The sequence below is a fragment of the Drosophila elegans genome, unplaced genomic scaffold (genome assembly GCF_018152505.1).
Source record: "Drosophila elegans isolate 14027-0461.03 unplaced genomic scaffold, ASM1815250v1 contig_183, whole genome shotgun sequence".
Classification (NCBI taxonomy): Eukaryota; Metazoa; Arthropoda; class Insecta; order Diptera; family Drosophilidae; genus Drosophila; species Drosophila elegans.
The window spans coordinates 9,626,075-9,646,638 of NW_024545550.1; the positions used below are offsets into that span (position 1 = coordinate 9,626,075).

A 20,564-nucleotide genomic window follows, 5' to 3' on the forward strand; every position below is an offset into this window, starting at 1 on the left:
AGCTTTTATCGATAAGGCGGTTAGTTTGTTTTTCGGCTTTAGCTTTTTTGATTTGACTTCATTTTATGTTTAGCCTTCGCCGAGTTCGGAACGTTGCGGCAGCGTTTTTCGGCCACGCTTCTCAAATTTCTGCCCTCGTTGAAAAATAAACGGTTAGTTTTTTATAAAAATAATAATTATTTGTGGTTTCCGGTGATTATTTACAAAAAATAAAAAAAACCTTCAACTGACAGAAACTGACCGTGAATATTCAGCAACCTGATTTCGATTCCATTTCCAAACAGTACGCGCCCCGCATAAGTAATTGAGTAATTTCCATGCCATTCAGCCGGAATTTAACAGTTCTCCCTTATTATTCGCTCATCGTAAACTGAAATTGAAAATAGATAATAACCAGCGAACCAATTATATTATCAGCACAAATTGCGCATCCGACAATCAAAGATAAACATCCGTATCAATGCGATCCATTGCCAAATAAGTGATAAGCCGGTAAAAGAGGCGGTATTGCCAAATGAAAGTTAAGAATTAAATAAGAACTAGAGTGTTTTATGAATGATAACAAAATGATAAAATAAATAGCACGAAAATGTTAAAGAGCAATTAGCATTACAAATTTTGAAAATTAATAAGTGCATGTAAATATTAAATACTTACTTAAATACTGAAAATGAATCCAAGAAACAGCCAAAAAAGTTTGTATCTTTTTTATGACCTCTTTCGGTGATCGAAAATGCCAACATAAAAATAAACAAGTGAACAAAAAATGTGTAAAAAACTGTAATCAAGACAATATCGTGTAAAGAGAAATATGGATAAATCAGAAAATAAATACCATTAAATATAAATAAAAACCCTAGAGTTGAACGCCCTTTTTTAACCGAAATAAAGAAGCAACAGCTGAAGGAGAAAAAGGCCAACAGCAATTTTAATTTAATTAAATTTTGTTGTTTTGTCCGCATGTTCGGTTAATGTATATATATGCTGTTGCTTTTGTTGCTGTTTTTGCTGGATAATCAACGTAATGCTTCCACCCACACCGAAGAAAGAGATGGCAATATCGCAATTGACTTTGCCATAAATGATTTCGGTTTTTTTTTCTTCGCTTCGTTTTTTAAGTGTGTTTGTTTGTTTGCCGAGCGGCAAAATACGTTGGCAATTAGTGGAACGACAAATGTTTATTGACAAAGGCGTTGGACACTTTGATTTGGTCGGTCTATTCGGTGGAAATTATTAACGATTTTAAGACAAAAATAATACTGGAGCTGTATTTTAAAACTCTGGGTGGGAAATTCGATAGGTTTTGGTTGGATTGAAAACAAATATAAACAAGCTGTGTAACCCTTTGTATCATTTAATGATAACTTGAAAAGTATTTTAAATGTATTACTCATTACTAACTTTTCCAAGCTTTTGTTTGCTAATATTCTATTTACAATTTACATCCGTTGGCTTATTTGTTTTTAATATTGTTACTATTTTTAAAGCTATTATAGATGTTTGTAGTCTCTAATTATCTACTTATAATTTATTACTCATTTCAAATCCATAAATTCCTATTGATAATATCTTTGTTTTCAAAATAATTGTTTAAGTTATAAATTTTAATTTATTTACTGTGTTTATGTGATAAGTGATAAAGTTAGATGTGCAAAATTAGGTATATAATATTGAGCGATTGCCTTGATTTAAGTTATTAGGATATTATCATATATTTTTTATTTTAGTAGACTTTTCTTTTCAATTTCAGATAGATTAAACTTGATGTTTTTGTAAAATTTATGCATTTGCTTTTCACTTCATGCTTGACAAGCAGTATTAATTTCAAAACCTAATTACGATCTGTCAGCACAAGTGTTTTAGCGCAGTAAAACAAGATCGGACCATACCCACTAAGCCTGTAGAAATAATGCAATTAACTGGCGAAAAACACCTGTAACCCTTTACCCCCTCCCATAACCCCATAAAACGCGGTGTTTTAACGCTGTTCACGTTCGATTTGAATGACGCAAATTGGTGGCTGCAAAAGTGCAAAACCAATAGTTAATGATCTGAACAATGTTTGTCTGAGGGTGGTGTAAATTTCCAATTACCAACGATGTCAAACAGTGGCGTTTTATGGCTACCTATTTTCCATTTTAATTCTCATTAGAGCCGAGTTGACCACAAAAGAAAATAAAGAAAAATAAATACTATATCAAAAAAGCAGTAAAACCGCACGGTTGTGGCTAAAATAAATTGCAGTATTTTCGAACATTTTGTGTGTCGTTTAAGATATAATATTACCTATAATTCGATTCGATTCTGTCCTTCCATCGAATACGCAATTAAATATAAAATGGCAATTTAATGAACTCCGATTTGATTAACCAATCACCAATCGAAAGTCAAATTGCTCCAAATCGTTTGTCATGCGCACCGAATTCGAGGCGCAGGAAAAATACGAAAAAATCAACGAAATTCCAATTTGAGTCTGCGTCTGCGTAACTGTCAAATGTTGTAAAAAATCAATAACACAAATGTTAACATGCTCACAATGCTAAAAACGCAACCCACAAAAACGAGTCGAACTACCAATAAAACTGGCAAAACAAAAAAAAAATCATATGAAATGGCTAACGACGCTTTTTAAAGGCAAACGCGGTTTGGGCCAATCCAAAACCCGAGATAAAACATTTGACACTTTTGGTTAATAAAAGTTGCTAATGAGTGCGAGCAACTCGCTGATTCCAAGATGTTGATTTAGTTCGTTTTTTAGAGTCTGGCCAATGGGAGAGCATTAAATAAATGCGTGTTGGTGGAGGGGTGGAGAGTTCCCCTAATTGTGCATAAATCAATTAGTGTTTTGAGTAATCCAATTATTTGAGTTAAAAGAATTTGGTTAGAAAACAATCCAAAACATATTTAGATATTTTTATCGGTGTAATATTTCAATGTTAAAAGTTAAAAGTCCACCTAAAATTATCATAAATCAATTTAAAATAGAAAAATCCAAGAGTATTATTTCAACATATTTTTTATTTAAGTTTTTAGAATATTGACAATTTTAACAATAATTTAAAAATATTATTTCGAAATGAAGGATTTGATAAAAACAATCCATTGTACTTGACAGTTATCAAAAAGAATTAAAAATATTGGAAAAATTAAAAAAAAAACCTTAAAATTAGTTCAATTTAATTTTTATTTAATTTTTTTGTTGTTTAAAAATTGCCAGCATTTGTAAGAGCTTTATTCTTTTTTTCTAAATAAAATACCAATTGATACAACAACACGTTATTTAATTTATTAGTTGTACAAGAATTGTCAACATTTTTAAGAGTTGTATTTCTTTTTTTTCTGAATAAATTTCTAAGGGATAAAATACCAATTGATACAATAACATAATATTTAATTGAATTATTTTTCCATTGATCGAGTAAGGGGAACATAATGTTTTAATTAATCTCCAGCTCTCTGTTCCCTTTTTTGAACCTTTTGAGCTGACCACCTCCTTTAATGAACAGCGAAATCTGCGATTGCAGTCATGAACATCGATCATCGACCATCGATCGATCCATTCATAGAACCGCAAGACAAACAGAGAGTCGCGTTTTGCTTGTCCATTGAAAATTGACTAAAATGAAGTGCGCTCATAAATATTTATTAGGCATTGCTAAACCGGGCACTAAGTAGTCGATAATTTAAGCAGACATGAAAATTGTTTAGGCCAGGTCCACTGGTCCACTGGTCCATTCGGCCGATTTGGCTGCTGAATGAAAAGTGTAAATTGCCGCGGCAAGTGCACTTTTTCGAATGGAATGAGGGGAGACTTAAATCTCTACATCGCTTTATAGAGTGCGGAGTACATGGATTGCAGCTAAACCGAACACGAACTTAAGCGCCAGTTGGGGACGACATTAATTTATGTTCGGCAAACATTTTGCCTGCCATTTAGGCGACAAAGACAAAGTAGCCTCGCCTGCTGGCCAAAGCCCCCCCCCTATCCCCTAACCAAACCCCCTTTTCCACCAATTCTATTTGTGTTCAAGCCGGAACGTGTCGGGATTATTAATTAGCCAACATCGCAGGTGAAGCCTGCAAAAAAACATCGGGCCACATTCCCCAAGTGCAGATGGGGATGCAATTGAGGGCATCTCGCATCTCGCCGAGCTGTTGATGATCTCAGCTGTGGGAATGCATTTTACCCCTGGTTTAGGTCAGCCATAAATCCAAAAAGGTCATATTTTAATGGGAACTTTTTCGCAGGCAAAATATTACAGATATTTTAGTAATCGGTTGAATGACAAAATTGTATAAATGAATTAAAATAATATTGAAAATATTTTAATTTTCGGTTGGATGGGAAAATTATACAAATAAAATGATATAATTCATTTGGTCATTTTAAAAAAGTATTGCCAGAATAGCTTAAAACCACAGTTGAGCTTCTTTATTATAATTTATAATGTTGCAGATAACTTTAAACATTTTTATGTACTTGTTATTAAAAACGATCAGTTCTTAATTTTTTTCGCATATTTTAAATTAATAAAATAATCTAAGAAATCGTAACATTTTATGGTAATTTTTATACCCTTGCAGAGGGTATTATAATTTCAGTCAGAAGTTTGCAACGCAGTGAAGGAGACATCTCCGACCCTATAAAGTATATATATTCTTGATCAGCATCACTAGGCGAGTCGATCTAGCCATGTCCGTCTGTCCGTCTGTCCGTCCGTCTGTCCGTCTGTCAGTCTGTCCGTCTGTCCGTCTGTCCGTCTGTCCGTCCGTTTATATGCAAACTAGTCTCTCAGTTTTAAAGCTATCTGCATGAAACTTTCCCAAAAGTTGTCTTTCTATTGCAGGTAGTATATAAGTCGGAACGAGCCGGATCGGACGACTATAGCATATAGCTCCCATAGGAACAATCGGAAAAATAAATGAAAAAAAATTATAACTTTGCTGTTTTTTAATTTTTTGTTTAGTTCTTCGACATTTAGTAATGGTTAAACATTTCCGATTCACGGTTTAAATTTCATCAAAATCGGACGACTATAGCATATAGCTCCCATAGGAACAATCGGAAAAATAAATGAAAAAAATTATAACTTTGCTGTTTTTCAATTTTTTGTTTAGTTCTTCGACATTTAGTAATAGTTACATATTTCCGATTTACAGTTTAAATTTCATCAAAGTCGGACGACTATATAATATAGCTCCCATAGGAACAATCGGAAAAATAAATGAAAAAAATTATAACTTTTCTGTTTTTTAATTTTTTGTGTAGTTCTTCGACATATAGCAATGGTTAAATATTTCAGAATTATGGTTTAAATTTTATCAAAATCGGACGTCTATATCATATAGCTCCCTCAGAAATAATAAAAATATATAAAATAACTATCATATAATTGAGCTGCAAATCATCATAGCTTCAATGTTTTTAAACATATACGAAAGTAAATCATAATTTTAATGTTTTCAAAAATGTTTAATTCTTGCAATAGCTGCAAGGGTATATGAACTTCGGCTTGCCGAAGTTTGCTTTCTTTCTTGTTTATGATTATTTAAGGAGTAGTGAAAATACTTTTAAATATTTGTAGGTATTAAATTAATAAAAACAGATTTCAAATTTTAATATTGAAATCAATTTTTCCAAATAATAGAGGGGTATTAATTCGGTGCATCTAAAGAAAACTAAGATATATGGCTTTTTGTAATGTAATAAATGAATTCTTTATATTACTATGGGTGCGCTCACCCGAATTCTGAAATACCTACGTATCTTTCACGGTCCCCAGGCAGTAATTAAATTGTAACTCTAGACATTTGGACCACCCATCGAGCAAAAGCGGCTAAAATCAGCGGCTAATTGGCTGCGATTTTCATGCCCATTAAGCGTAAACTGTCGGCCACCAGATGGATTATCATATACGAAAACCGACAACAAATTGCACCAAATAACAAAGCCAAAAATCGGCTGTGAGCGAGGTTTCATTAGCCGCGCTCGAAGCGTGAAAACGTGATAAAATTTCGGTTTCAGCCGGCTATGTATCTGGCCATAACTAAATCGCAGATCGCAATTTGCGAATTGCGCGCGCAGTTTGGAAATCAGTCAGTCAGCAGTTGCTTTGCTTACTTGCTTTTGAGTTTTTTTTTTTGTATTTTTTTATCTTGAGATTTTACTCTTGGTACCGTCAAATTACAAGCGACATGAACATAAATAAAATTTTATTAAGTGCTAATTTCTGTTTTAAGCTCGAAATGGGCAAACATTGGCTCGGTTGCTGATTCCACAGGGGCGATAAGTCAATTTGCTTGGCAGACAGATGGATAAAAGACAGGTGGTTCAGATTGGCGCCTCTGATACCATTGATGGAGTTTTTTTGTGGACCACTTTTAATGGGTGGGTCAGCATCAAAATCAGATCATTTAACCAAAAGGGTTTAAAATGAAATTTTAGCAGACAGGAAAAAGATTAAGAAAAAAACTTTTTAAAAAACACAACCATTTATATTTATAAAGTAAAAGAAAAGTATTGTATATAAAATGTTTAAGAAATTTCATCAAGAAACCACAGTTTTATCAAATGCCATAAAATCAATATAAATTGTTTTTACAATCTTCGGACATTATAATTCATAAATGGTTTTTCATAACGTCCCTACATAAAAATGAGAAAAAAACTTAACAAATTTTAAAGATTTTCCTTTTTTAATTTACTAAAACTCATCAGGCTTTGGAAAAAACAGGAGTTAACTAGGTTTTTAAATTAATAAAGTTTCTTTAGATTTGCCTTATTTTTCTACTTTCCAAATTTATATAAAGCCATAATGGCTACACCCAAAAGCATAACCACAAATCCCAAGCTACCAAAGAGGGCAAGTGATTTGGAGACCTCTCTGACTCCTGAATTTTCTTTTTCCAAATCGATTTCCGGTGGAGATATATCCGCTTCACCCGGCATTATTACACGGAATGTTAGATGGGAGAGTTCCGAAACTTCTGTGCTATTTCCATGTGAAACATTCCGTCGTCTCCGTTGACCCACAGATGGCAAACAATCTTGACTTGTCACTTCGCAATCTTCGCGTTCCAAACAGCCTGTGATGCGCATGGATATGACCAAAACCTCTCCACTTCGCATTCCTGGAAACATGACCGCCTTGAAGTGAAGTCGCTGGCCAAGAGGCGGTTCCAAAATTGGGGGATGGGCACAGATGGCCTGCATGGCGGGATTTAGACAACCCCTCGTGCTGACCAACTGAACCGTGTTGAGTACTTCTCCTCCTGTTGCAATCCGCTGCAATTGCACATCACTAAGCTTGGTGTAGTTCCAACCTGAGATTAAAGGATTTATAAACGAAATTATAAGTATTATATAATAATAATAATATTAAAAGTCCTCAAAAGCAAAATCAATAGAGATTAATTGTAAATTAAATAAAAAAGATAGGAAAAATTTAAGCAAGGTAAAATGCATACATCTAAAAAAAATATAATGTGATTTTGGGAGTGCATAGGAGTTAGAAACTCCACATTAAATCAATACTGTTAAATGGAAAGTTTAATTAATTTCAGACTATTAAAAGTCTATATTTATAATAACAAAATCTAAAAATTCTGAATATATTGGGTTACTTCATTTAAATTATTGTCAATTAAATAATTCAAATGCACTTTGAGTAGCCCAATATATTTAGTATATCCCTGCATTTCTAGGAAAAGCACTTTTAGGAACCCAAAATAAATAATACATTTAATTTTCAATTTTAATTAAATTAAATATATTGAGTTACTCGAACTTCCTTCCAATTATTGACAATTAAATACTTCCAATGAAGCTTGAGTAATACAATATATTAAGTTTATCCCTGAATTTCTAGGCTATGTCAAACCACTTTTAAGAGTTTTAAATTATTAAAACAATTCAATTTTAAATTTGATTAGATTAGATAACATACCATCTCCCGCCAAAACATGAGCTCTAAGTAGAAGTTCTTCGCCCAACTGAACTGCACCATTGCTCTCCAAATGTCTGGTATACCCAGTACTACCCTTTCTTAATAACTCCACGTGGGTGCGAAAGGCATTTTGATTTCCACCATGGGCGTAGTTTCCCCCACTGCGAGCTTGCCTGTAAAACAAAAAAAAAAGAAATTCAAAAAACTTTCAACTCTTAAAAATAGACCATATCCTACACATCATTAGCCACGCCCATTTTCAGGGCATGGGTTTTGACTGCCACTCGCTCTTGGGTTTTGCAATGCAGGGTTAAGATTGAGTCTCCACCAGTTCTTAACCCTCTGATGGCGGGAAAGCGCAAACGTAGACAAAGATCCTGGCCACAGGATTTCACACCACACCGCTCGAAATCCTCGCCTGAAATATCCAAGAGCAGAAAACTTCGAGAAAATCTCATTTCACAGCGTTTATCCGGCTGATCATCATTATCCTGATCCACAGTGGGTGCTGCTCCCACAAAGCTGTCCAACTTGAGAACAGCCCGGAAATAACCAGCCGAAAGGCAACGCATGTCCTTGAGCCGAAGGCTCAGTTGGTTTTGATCCTGATTTCCAACTTCATTGGGTGGTAAATAAACGGGCGCCGGTGTCGAAGGTTTTTGGGGGAAAACGGGAACCGCCACTGGAGCATGGTAATCGTAGCCTGGTGAGTGTATAGTCTCGACATCATCCCCAGGATCTTGTACAACAATGGGTCTTGAAGTGGTCGTAGTTGTGGGTGTGGAGGTGGTAATGATGCTGCCTGCAGGCGGTTGGGGATAGTAGTAAGCTGGATAGCTCTCCTCACTATCAAAATAAATGAAAAAGTTGGATAATGTTTCATTAATTTTATCTAAAGCGGGAGTTAATGCAAATTTTACAATTAATTTAAAATTATATATTTTTTCTTTTATTTTTTTGATCAGTGTAGGACATACACTTATTCAAGAAATCTATAACATGAATTTATGACAAATTTGCAATGCATTTCATAAGGATTTAAGCTTATAAAATTATATTTTTTTTTTCATCATTAACTTAATTTGATCTTTAGCACTGACAATTGAATAACTCAGCTATTTAAATTCTTTTAAAGCATTTTTATGCTTAATAAAGTGTTTAAATAGTGCGATATTTCAAATTGTTACCATTTTAATTCGTTGTTTTATTAAATTTAAGTTTTTTATACTTTTTTTAAGGAAAAATGGTGAATAAAGGAATTATTTTAAATTTAATTTATTTATAAACACACCTTGGCTTGGGACTTTCGTAGTTGGGACGCTCCTCGATGGCAGGCGGCAGATAATGCTGACTTAGGGGTATAAAACTGCCATGTCCAGTTCCCTGAAACTTCACACTACGATTCTCTATAATCTCCGGCAAACTAAATTCGGTGGTGGCCACAGGAGTAACTGGGGCAGGAGTTGCGGGAACAGGAGCTGGAGGTCCATATAAATTCGGAGGAGATAGTCCCACTTGAAATGGCACTTGACCATGAAGATAGTTTCCAAATTGATCCAATGCGGGAGCAAAGAAATGAGACACATCCGCGTAGGTTTTTTGAATTGATAGCGAGGCCAAAAGGGCCACAACTAGAGACGACCACTTGGTTGACATTTTGACCAATAACTGACTGATTGGCCGCCAAGTGATAGTGTTTTTATAAGCTCCCCGCTTGGTTTGCTTGGGCGTGACTCCTATGACCTGGATTAATTTGTGACCAAATTATTCTGGAGCCTCGCACTTTCTCAGCTATCACTTTTAATGGTTGAGAGTCTGGCCGAAATAAAAACCAAAACTCCACACGACTTTGTTGTACCAACGAACTTTCCTTGGTCACGAATACTGCGTTGTTGAGTGGGTCAGGTTATGTAAAGCTAATTGCGAAGTGCTCTCCGGGGAATAAGCCAAAGTCAGCAGTAGCCATTGATCGGAGTTCGGTTCCATCCTCGATTCACTTGCCGCCACACCAGCCACATCGTCCCACAAATCATTTGCCATTTGACATCTCGCTTGTGGACAACTAATGACAACAGCTGCGACACAGCAGCATTTTGGCCATATTGCGGATTTCTGATTTCTGTTTTCTGATCGCTGTTAGCCAGAAGCCAATCAAACCTAACGAGCCGACAATCTGTCCGTTAATGTTAATGTGACCATTTTGGGCAGGCTCAAACCAACAGTCATCGATGAGCGTCATAATGGAAACTAAACAGAGAAAAACAATGATAATTTTTAAGTACTTCAGTATAGATCCAAAGGGGATTAGGTTTTTACATCAATTCTTTACAAAAAATTCAAAAATTGTCTTTACATAACAAGGAATAATAAATCTAAATAATAATCTAGTACCAAAACTTCAAAAAAAAAGATTAAAAAATTATTTATTGTTGATCAATAATCCATATGTTCAACTTCCAAAAATTTAAAAAACATTTTAACTTGAATAAGAATATTTATATATTTTTAAAGATCCCTTTTAAGAAGAAACCTTTTAACATTTCTTGAAATTTAATTATTAAAGATCAGATGAAAAAGTATGAAAAATATTTAAATATATGGTTATTATAAATGAATCTTAAATTAACTTGACATATGAGTAAATGATTTTACTTTATTTCATTTTTTAATGACAAATAATATACATTCTAACATAAATTGACTAATTTTCCTCTGTGTAGCCACGATCTTAAAACACTTGCACACGTGGGAAGAGTTCTTTTTACTTGTAATCTGATTTCAGAGTTCATTCACTAGGCTTTGAACCACAATTATGGCGTTTCAATCAGCTAAACATGACATTTATATATTGAGCCAATTATTTTTTAATGTAACTGTGGGACTGGTTTTTCCAGCAGCTAGTTATTATTCCCAGCGGCGAAGATTTGCCAAATCGAATGCAATTAATTGAAATAACAAGGCGCATCGGTTCCACACTTCATGGGGGATCGTTAGGAACAATAACTGGATCTCCAACTAGCTCTAAGTTGATTCATTAGTTTAGTTATGCCACATCTTGCCATACTTATAAGCGATTCCCCGCAGGATCTCGAACGATCTCGCCTGCGAAAAATGCCCGGCACCTCGTATCCCACGAATAACGATAATTTCAGCAACGGATTTCCGATGGCCACCACACAAAGTGAGCGTCTGTTGCAGGCTCAGAATCGAAGAAAATTCAGTTTTCCTGCCACCTTGCATTCCGCCTCTCTGTTGGAAGTGGGCGGAGGCCAAAAGGACACCACTCGGCGAAGGTTGAGCAATGTCAGCGATGCCGTCACCAGGAAACTATCCTACACGATTGGCTGGAAGGCAGCCCAAATTCCAGCGGTGGACATCATCACGCAGGTGGATTGGGATTCATATAAATTAAAATACTAAATAAATATGTTTTCCCCTCAAGGGTCGCTGCCTATGTGGTCATTATATCAAGCGACGCTTGAGAAGATCGGGTTTGTTCAATAAAAAGCTTGGACTGCAGCGTATACGTAGCATTCTTGGTTCCACCTCCATGGGCATTGTGCGAGACGTTTTTCCAGCAGTTCAAGTGGTAGGCATCCTTTAAAAATATTTAATATAAATATTAAAATTTAAATTTACATAAAAACATTACTTAAGCTGGGTGACGAACTGGAGCGCATGCATCCGCGTGTTTACAATGGAGTAGCTCGCCAGATTTGTCGAAATCCGGGCGGTGAGTTCAACACTCCGGATGCTGTGAGTTTGCTACTGGGCGCTGTGGGTCGGGAGCTTTTCCGGGTGGAGATCACCTGGAGCAAGGTGATCTCGCTGTTTGCCATTGCCGGTGGACTATCCGTTGATTGTGTACGCCAAGGACATCCGGAATATCTGCCAAAGTTGATGGAGAGCGTTTCGGAGGTGATAGAAGATGAGCTGGTGCCTTGGATCAATGAGAATGGCGGTTGGGTGGGTCTTCCTTTAGAAAATTGTTAATATATATATACTCATTGAAGCATTTTCCATTTCAGGGCGGCATTAACACACATGTTTTACCCACTACCAACAGCCTGAATCCTTTGGAGTGGACCACTCTGGTCATAGGCATAGTTTTTGGCTTGATTTTAGTTTTTATGGTTTTGCGATTTATAGTTAACACGATAGTACCGAAAATATACCAACGATTTACGAATTGAAATTGAACAAATTGTGTCTATTAAGGTTTAGTCAAAATACATTTTTGATAAGGTATATTTTTTGAATAAAGTGCCACTATTACTAGATAAGTTTTTTAGTACTGTCAGCTTTAATCTGCTTCTAATTAGACAGCTTTTCAGATTGATTGGCTTGATTAGTAGAGCTTTTAATAAAAGCTCTTAAAAAGTAAACACACAACGTGATCTTGATAATAAAAAGATTAAGATAACTATTCAAACTATAAGCAGTTTGCAATGATAAATAGGAATATAATTCACATTATCTCTATACCTGATTTGGATTTTCATAAAAATCACCGCAAACAGTTGCACAATCCCTCTCAACTGATAAGACTGTACAATCTTCACATAGAATAGGTCCTTCGGCTTGTTTTATTACAAAATTTGAGAGGAAATTCTTCCATGGACTCATGTAAAAATTCAAATAAATGCAACAGTTATCAATTCAACGGGTACAGAATCGTATCTTTATACTACACAACACGTGACAATCTCTCGCCTTACAACTTTCCAGTTAACTCAGGCACAGCTTTGAAAAGATCAGCCACGATGCCGATATCGGCAACCTGGAAGATGGGAGCCTCGGGATCCTTATTGATGGCCACAATCGTCTTGGAGTCCTTCATGCCAGCCAAGTGCTGGATGGCGCCGGAGATGCCAACGGCGATGTACAGCTCGGGAGCCACAATCTTTCCGGTCTGACCGATCTGCAGATCGTTGGGAACGAAACCAGCATCCACGGCAGCACGAGAGGCTCCCACAGCGGCTCCAAACTTATCGGCCAGATCGTACAGCAGCTTGAAGTTATCGCCGGACTTGAGACCCCTTCCTCCGGACACGATAACCTTGGCTCCGGCCAACTCTGGACGATCGGATTTGGTCAGCTCCTGGGAGACGAATTCCGAGAGACTGCTGGCGTAATCTCCAGCTGGCGCCTGCTCGACGGCTCCACTTCCACCGCTGGCGGCTGCCGGTGGGAAGTTTGTGCTCCTCACAGTGATCACCTTTACGGCATCCTTGGACTTCAAGGTGAGGATGGCATTGCCGGCGTAAATAGTCCGCACAAAAGTGTCCTCCGACTTGACATCAATGATCTCCGAAATGGGCGACACATCCAGTTTGGCGGCCACGCGGGGCAGAACGTTCTTGCCAAAAGCCGAGGCTCCGGCCAGGATGTGGGTAAACTTGAACTGAGATTGGGCTGCCAGGACCAAAGGAGCCAGCGATTCTGCGGTGAATCCCTTGAAGGCGGCATTCTCGGCCACCAGAACTTTGGTCACGCCTTCTACTTTGGAAAGAGCCTCGGAAGCCTGTAAAAATGGAAAGAGAGTGGTTAGTGTTAGGCTATACCAACTGTAGCTAAAATATAAAGTGGAATCATATCATTTGTTTAACGATTTTATGGAACTGAATCAAAGCCAATCCTGTTGTTTGTTTCTTGAAGGACATCGGGGGAAATTTTCCAACTACAATAACTTTGATGTTCAGTAATCTTTCCATTAAACTAGTTTTTATGATAATTTAGGTTAAAGTATTTACGAAAAATGTTTATAGAATTCCAATTCTGTTTAATTTAAATAAAGTTGGCGAATCGGTCTACTTTTCAGAGGGATATTAAACATTGATAAACAATTTATACGGTAAGAATTCTTAATTCTTGGTATAAATACAATTTCAAAATATATCAATACAAGTATAATTTTTAAAGCAAAATATTTATATAACTTATGCCGGACCACGTTTGCTCACAAAAGCCTTTTTAAGAATGAACGATTTTTAGATTATAATAGACCAAAAGTTTCCTACATAACATGGTAAGATCTTCCCAGATTTATATGCAGCGCCCCATATGGAGACTTTTTGAGACTTACGGGTCCGCATTTTGTGCCTGCCACAAGAACTGTGACGTCACCACCGATCTTCTTGGCCGCGGATATAGTATTCAGGGTGATCGGATTGAGGGCCTCATTATTGTGCTCGGCCACAACCAAAGTGCTCTTGCATCGCTGCAGCTGCAAATTATAAAGTTAATTAATTTGTTATTTAATTTTAAGCTAAGAGCGCCTGCGCTATTTTATCTTTTGAATATTTTCCACTCACAATGCTGCTGCGCATCAAATTACGCGTGTTGCTGGCAAACATTTTCGGGATTAGATATCACGAGAAACTATCCAAGGGTAGAACAAATGTTGTTTGGTTAATTAAAGTCCATTAATATTTAATTAAAAACTTACCTCGGCTACAAAATCACAGAAAGTCCAAAGGTTTTTTTGCAGACTCAGGCGTTTGCCGTTTATTAGGTACGATTGGCCACTCAACAGGCGCAATGTTAATTAACAGAGCAGCTGTTACGAGCAGGTACAGTAAATATATGAAAGACAACAATTGAAAATTATGTAATCTTTAGAAAGTACAAAAAATAAATATATTTTTGTAAGTATTGAGCATTGTTATTACTTATTAAAAAAAATAAAATTTATAAAATAATAGAAATTATGTGGCTAAGTTGCTTATGTATTGGGTTTGTTTAGCTTATCTCAACGTGACTTAGTTTTGTTAATAAATTTACAGACGTAAGAAAAGATTACAATAACAATTTTTATTTACATTTTAATAAATATGTATTAATATTTTATAACAAAGCCCTAAAACTGCTCCTTAAAAATAAGCGTGACCAATCGCAGTGTGACTAACAGTGCCATCTTCAAGCATATGTTACCTTTGCATTATCTGGCAACACCAAGGGCACGCATTTTATTTAGAACACATTTTCCACGATATATAAACAAAATCCCAAATTTGTTTAAAATTTAGCTTAAATTGCTTAGAAAACATACAAAAGAATGGCTAAAGCCATACCAGATAGGTGAGTACTGTGCAGATATGCAATATAAAGGATGCTCAAAAGGATTAAAATCTTTATTTATGTTTTTTTTTTGCAAACTATAGATGGTTGGATTACAAACCGATCGGAAAGCGTGTTCCTGGTACTCGCTTTATAGCATTCAAGGTGCCGCTGCACCAGGTGAGTTTTCGATATGGTCCCCCATCCAATTTCAGATCCCGAGTTCCATAAAAACCGGTCGACAGGAGGCTCAAATTGATGGATGTTGAAAACCCGGGACCACCGACTTTGAGCGGGCCCTCTAAAAATAAATAACAACGGACAACGACGACGAAATTTGTGCATTGTAATTATGCATATATAAAAGTGGCAACTGGACATGGAACATGGACCCCACATGAATATTAAATTAAATTGTTTTTGCTTAATTAAATAACGCCAGGGATCCTCGCCCTTCATTAATTGCCTGCCCCCCGGGCACTTTGCATAAATTGAGTAATTTTAAGCGGCGCATTGTAATGATATCGTGTGTATTTGCTTTACCCTGTTCCCTTCTCAGCATGTCAACGCCAAAGTAAAGGAGAATCTTCGCCTGGCACCCGAATCCCTGCTGGAATCCATCCCCAACCTGGGCCTCATAATCGATCTGACCAACACGAACCGATATTATCATCCCAGCGCCTTGACCAATCACGATGTGCGTCACCAGAAGCTGATGATTCCCGGGAAACAGACACCTAACAAGGGATTGGCAGAAAAGTAATTAGAACTTCATTCATACCTTTTAAGAGAGGGGGTTCCATTAAAGTAGTTAGAGCTATGCACGAAAAAAATGTCATTTGATTAGTTTAAACATGTTTTTACATATTTCGACTTATCAATATTATCCCTCCCATATCTCATTACAGATTCTGTGGTTTCGTGGCCGACTTCCTCAAGAGCAATGCGGATAATGGTGAGTGTTGACAAATCATCCCACACATCTTGCTCTTTGGGCCATGCAACCGTGGGAAACGCTTTCCCGTCAACAATGCAGATTCAGATGCATATCTGTCCACACAATTAGAGCCGCAAAATATGCAAACAAATCGTATCACAAAACGGGGCACCTGCAATTACCACGTATCCTAATCCCGGGCTGCACTGCCTCCAGAGATTCCTATCAGCTGGCAAGCGCACAGCAAACATGTCCAAGTGCCGCGAAAAGAGAAATACTCTATTTAACCCTTTAACAGCCAACTGGCGCACCGATGTGGGCGCGCACACACTCAATCAGTCAGTCATCCAGTCAGTCAGCCAGTCAGTCAGTTAGTTTTTCGGTTGGCCTCTGAGGAGAGCCCCAGGCCGGAGCTGTCTGCCAGTCGGGAGCCGGGCAAACAAATCACTTACGGAGGAGCACGGAGCTTAGTCATGCCGCGTGTGGGGAAAAGGCAATTCCAATTATGCACAACGGCATTCAAAGCCATCCATCCGCGGGCCGCTTTTCATTTATGTTTTCGAATCCAGGGAAATTGCAAGACGCATGAGGGCAAACCGAAAAGAAAATACCGTAGATGTCAAATCCATTTATAGTCAAAACAATTATTCCAATACAAAGTGCAGATTAATGACGATGTATGGTTATTTTCTTTAATTGTTAAAGAATCAATAACTACTGTATATTGAAAAGTGAATTTTTAAGGTATTGTAAAAAGTTTTAAATTTCTTAAAAAAAAAAACTAAAACAATATCAAAGGGTTTTTGAATCTCATTTTGTTTATTGGTTAAAAAAAAGTTGTCCTATACCTTAAAGGTATGTCTTTAAGCAATTTGCTTTATTTAGATCGCAGCTTTATATCTGAGGAATTCGTAATACAACATAAATTTGATTTTTATAAAATATTTACATATAACTTCATGAGTAATAATTTGCTGTCTTAGGGTTATCTACTTTGAAGTTAAAATAAAGGTTTATATTTCCAATATATTTTTCCCAGATTAATACAAACATAACCATTTTTAAAAAACAGTAAACTTATATAAATACAGGGTATTCAAATTTAAATCAAAGCCCTATAACCGTTTGTGTTAGTGGGCGCGGATACGCCTAATGTTTCGCAAGCACTTTCATCTTGCGCTAATGTATTTGCGAACCCATTAGGCTTTCAATATGCAAAAATGTCGACAGGAATAGCATAGCAGATTCTGATGCCGTCTTAAAGCTCAATTAAAACACGATCTGGCGCCGAAAGTCGCGTAGAGCAAACAATAAATATATACGCGAAGGCTGCCAACATATTTACAACGAAACAAATCAGGAAAATAAGTCAAATCCGAGGTGGTCGCAACATGTCAACGGCCAATGAGGCAGTAGAGCTTCGAAAACAAGACGAAGTCGTTGCCTCAGCACAGTGGGACCTGCTTAAGATTTAAATGCAATTGGCTAGCTTTTCTATATTGGTTTTCAGCCACATATCTATCCTTTATATCTTTACTAAATAACAATTATGTTGCGTTTAAAAATAGATTTAAATTCAGTAATACACTAAAGACAAAATCATGCATTGACTTGTTAATAATTTATATTGTTATTTCCAAAGATTTAAACAACAGGCTTTTTATAACTATCTTGGATATTCGCCCTTAAATCTATTTCAAAATACGTTGGATCGCTTTTTTAAACTTTAAAAAACAATATAAATACTTTTAAAAAAAAAATATAAAAATAATAAATTAAATAACGAAATATATACTTGTATATATGTAAAATTTTTGTTTAACAATCAAGAATTTACCCACTGTGCCTGGCATATCGACAAGGATGCGCTGCGCGTTCTCGTAATTTAATTTCGTTTTTCGTTTTGCCTGTAAGTTGGCTAAAATGCAAGCCAAACATGACGTACTGACTGACTGGCAATTTCGCTTGCTGCCAGTGACCAGGGAATCCAACAACCAGGCCAAAGCCAAAGCCAAAGCCAAAGCCAAAGCCAAAGCCAAAACCCGAACCCGAACTCAAATCTAAAGCACCCGCATAGTGCACAAAGGCGGGCCACCGCGACCTGGTGGGTTGTCCATGCCCCTTTCGCAAAAAGCCCCTCGCAAATCCCTCCTGCTGGCATGTTTTTGTGAAATTTATAGCCAATGTTATTATTGGCAGAGCGCGCTGTTTTCTAGATTTAGCTCAGGTCGCTTCTGCTTTTATGCCAAATTGCCAGGCCGGTTTTTTTTTCTGTTGCGGTCTCGCCGCGTGGGTGTTACCAAATGGGCGTGGAGCCGGACTTGGAGCTGGGGAGAGGGACATTCCTGTGGCCGTGTTTGCAATGAAATTTGTAGCAATTTGCAGCAACATGCGGCATTGCAGAAAGGCTGTGGCACTGCTTCTAAACGGGGTAGAAATATCACCAAAATTGGTTAGCAATCTGCAGATTTTTCCATGCCATAACCAAAGTGTATAGAAATCATCTTGACTATTAAACTGAATTAATTTTGAAATATTATGAAATTAATTTGTATATTGAATTATCTTTTATCCATCAAACAGACAAACTAATTGGAGTTCATTGCACGCATGGAGTAAATCGAACCGGCTACCTGATCTGCTATTTTATGATCTCCGTTATGAAGAAGTCCCCCGCTGAGGCGATAAAGAGTGCGTTGGATCCTGCAGTTGATCCTTGAAATACACTTTACTTATTCTTACCCTCTATATGATCCGCAGACTTTTCTGCGGCACGTGGACATAAAATCGAGCGTGAGAATTACTTGAGTTCTTTGGCGAAACTTTCTAGCCAAGGGGAGGCGTCAAGTAGAGAAGACGATAACGAAGGGTATGAGTTTAACAGCAGACACCAGTCCAGAAGGGAATATGGAAATTATCGTCAGCAAGATAGTCATAAACCAAGAGGTTATCACAATTACAACTACGGTACGTTCATATTCACTAATTTTACTAAAATAATATGCACATCAAGCGAATACTAAATATGTTGCAAAATATATCTAATATTTTATTATAAATCAAAATTACATTTAAACATGTCAACACCTTAAATTTGAGTTTAAATAATTTTCATAGAAATGTTTATATGTGCCTAATGCATTAATGCTTCCTAGTTATAAAATAAGGCAGCACTATAGACAAGAATTCAATGAATAAAAATGCCTGATATGCTTAAATTTCAGAAGACCAACCATATGGAAATTCCTATACAAATTCTTGGCGCTATGAAGGTCCGAGACAACATTCACAGAATCGCTACTATTCAAAAGACAACCGCTTTCACCATCAGGATTATCAGAGCAACTTTAAAAATAGCAGATATCAAAGCCAAAATTGGCGAGACTCTAGTAGAAGAGAACACGATGATCAGGATAATAGCTGGTCCTATTCCCACAAATTTCGCCAGGATCGTGAATATCGTCAGGACAGGTTTCAAGACAGGCGATCAACAGCGTATCAGCAGAGCTCTAGAGGCTTTAAACAAAACCATTATAAAAATAATGATCAACGGGACGATTGGAGAAAAACCAGCAGAAATCGTTTAAAATTTAACGATGAGTAGTTGCCTTTAGCTTAGTTTAATATTTTTTACTTTGTAAAAAATGTAATAAATTTAAAATGGAATGCTAAGCAATTTGTAAATTATTGTTAATTAACTGCAACAACAAGTACAACAATTAAAATTCATTTGCAACACAACCAAGTTAAGACCACATAATGGTAGTTAACAAGCAGTCGGCTCAGATCGTGTGAAGATGCAATAAGTGTTGATCAAAATTTGCATCTTGATAAGCGAGGAGAGCGCGTGAAATTCCAGGAAATTAGTGATCATCATGGCCAGCGGTGCCGGCGGTGCTGCTCCTGTGTCAAAACAAATGTCAAGATTGTCGGGCAAAACGCCTCATGTGCACAGTGGGTCTAATCAGTCCCAGATATCAATTCAAATACCAGCTTGGAATAAAGGGATATATTACAAGTTTGTGAAATGGTGCGATATATATTGACAAGAAAGCACCGATATGTTAAAAAAGTTAAATTTTTTAATTAAGTTCTTGGTAATTTTTTTTGAATTCTATATATTAAAACAAGAAAAAATTTTAGATAAATTTTAGATAACTACATACAAACAATTTAATTCTAAAAGAAAAGTATAAGTGTTAAATGTATAAATTATAAAGTCATGTTTATATAATTTTGTATTCCACATTAACCCCATGGTAATGTTTTTTGAAGTACCTGTCACGTTGACGGCTCCTGATCGTTTCATTATTTCGTCATGGTGGTCAAATGTCAACTTATTAGCATAAATGCTGCTGCTGTCGCCTCCGCCCATCGCCCCTTTTTTTTGAAACCCTCGGGTTCCGATATCGGCGCTTTATCTTTGAGCAATCTTATCGGGACCGCACGATCAACGATTGTCATTATGGGCCAGTGTCCGAGGCTCGGACAGCGACAAATCGTTGGCCATTACAATAGTGGGGTGATGCAGAACAGGAGAAGGTTTGCGAACGGGTCCGGAATGAGGTTGAGGTTGAGGATCCGGAGGACAGGGAACAGGGATCGAATCGATCGTTTGCGAT

General features: G+C 36.8%; 4 protein-coding genes across 6 annotated transcripts; 2 read left to right on the forward strand and 2 right to left on the reverse strand.

Moving 5' to 3' along the window:
- Nucleotides 1-72: 72 nt before the first annotated feature.
- LOC108144393 (bcl-2-related ovarian killer protein) lies at nt 73-12,229 on the forward strand. 2 transcript variants are annotated; one of them, XM_017269173.1, is made up of 5 exons: nt 73-152; nt 11,031-11,333; nt 11,389-11,535; nt 11,604-11,912; nt 11,975-12,229. In XM_017269173.1, the coding sequence occupies exons 2-5, from the start codon at nt 11,058-11,060 to the stop codon at nt 12,137-12,139; spliced, it is 897 nt and encodes a 298-aa protein (XP_017124662.1). In that variant the 5' UTR covers nt 73-152; nt 11,031-11,057; the 3' UTR covers nt 12,140-12,229. The 2 variants fall into 2 exon arrangements, with proteins under 2 accessions (XP_017124662.1, XP_017124661.1); XM_017269172.2 differs by lacking the exon at nt 73-152 and having other exon boundaries at nt 10,614-11,333.
- On the reverse strand, nt 6,678-9,641 carry LOC108144391. Its single transcript, XM_017269170.2, has 4 exons — nt 9,238-9,641; nt 8,184-8,792; nt 7,947-8,119; nt 6,678-7,323 (listed from the first exon to the last, which is right to left on the reverse strand). Exons 1-4 carry the CDS (start codon nt 9,600-9,602, stop codon nt 6,788-6,790), a joined length of 1,683 nt encoding a protein of 560 aa, XP_017124659.1. The 5' UTR covers nt 9,603-9,641; the 3' UTR covers nt 6,678-6,787.
- Nucleotides 12,230-12,503: 274 nt separating the features above from the next.
- On the reverse strand, nt 12,504-14,502 carry LOC108144392 (electron transfer flavoprotein subunit alpha, mitochondrial). Its single transcript, XM_017269171.1, has 4 exons — nt 14,395-14,502; nt 14,261-14,327; nt 14,032-14,172; nt 12,504-13,470 (listed from the first exon to the last, which is right to left on the reverse strand). The coding sequence occupies exons 2-4, from the start codon at nt 14,300-14,302 to the stop codon at nt 12,661-12,663; spliced, it is 993 nt and encodes a 330-aa protein (XP_017124660.1). The 5' UTR covers nt 14,303-14,327; nt 14,395-14,502; the 3' UTR covers nt 12,504-12,660.
- Nucleotides 14,503-14,880: 378 nt separating this feature from the next.
- LOC108144197 (RNA/RNP complex-1-interacting phosphatase homolog) lies at nt 14,881-19,614 on the forward strand. Of its 2 annotated transcripts, none has more exons than XM_017268867.2 (7): nt 14,881-15,026; nt 15,110-15,185; nt 15,565-15,764; nt 15,914-15,960; nt 18,526-18,633; nt 18,703-18,909; nt 19,170-19,614. In XM_017268867.2, exons 1-7 carry the CDS (start codon nt 15,004-15,006, stop codon nt 19,544-19,546), a joined length of 1,038 nt encoding a protein of 345 aa, XP_017124356.1. In that variant the 5' UTR covers nt 14,881-15,003; the 3' UTR covers nt 19,547-19,614. The 2 variants fall into 2 exon arrangements, with proteins under 2 accessions (XP_017124356.1, XP_017124355.1); XM_017268866.2 differs by having other exon boundaries at nt 14,882-15,026; nt 19,167-19,614.
- Nucleotides 19,615-20,564: the final 950 nt, after the last annotated feature.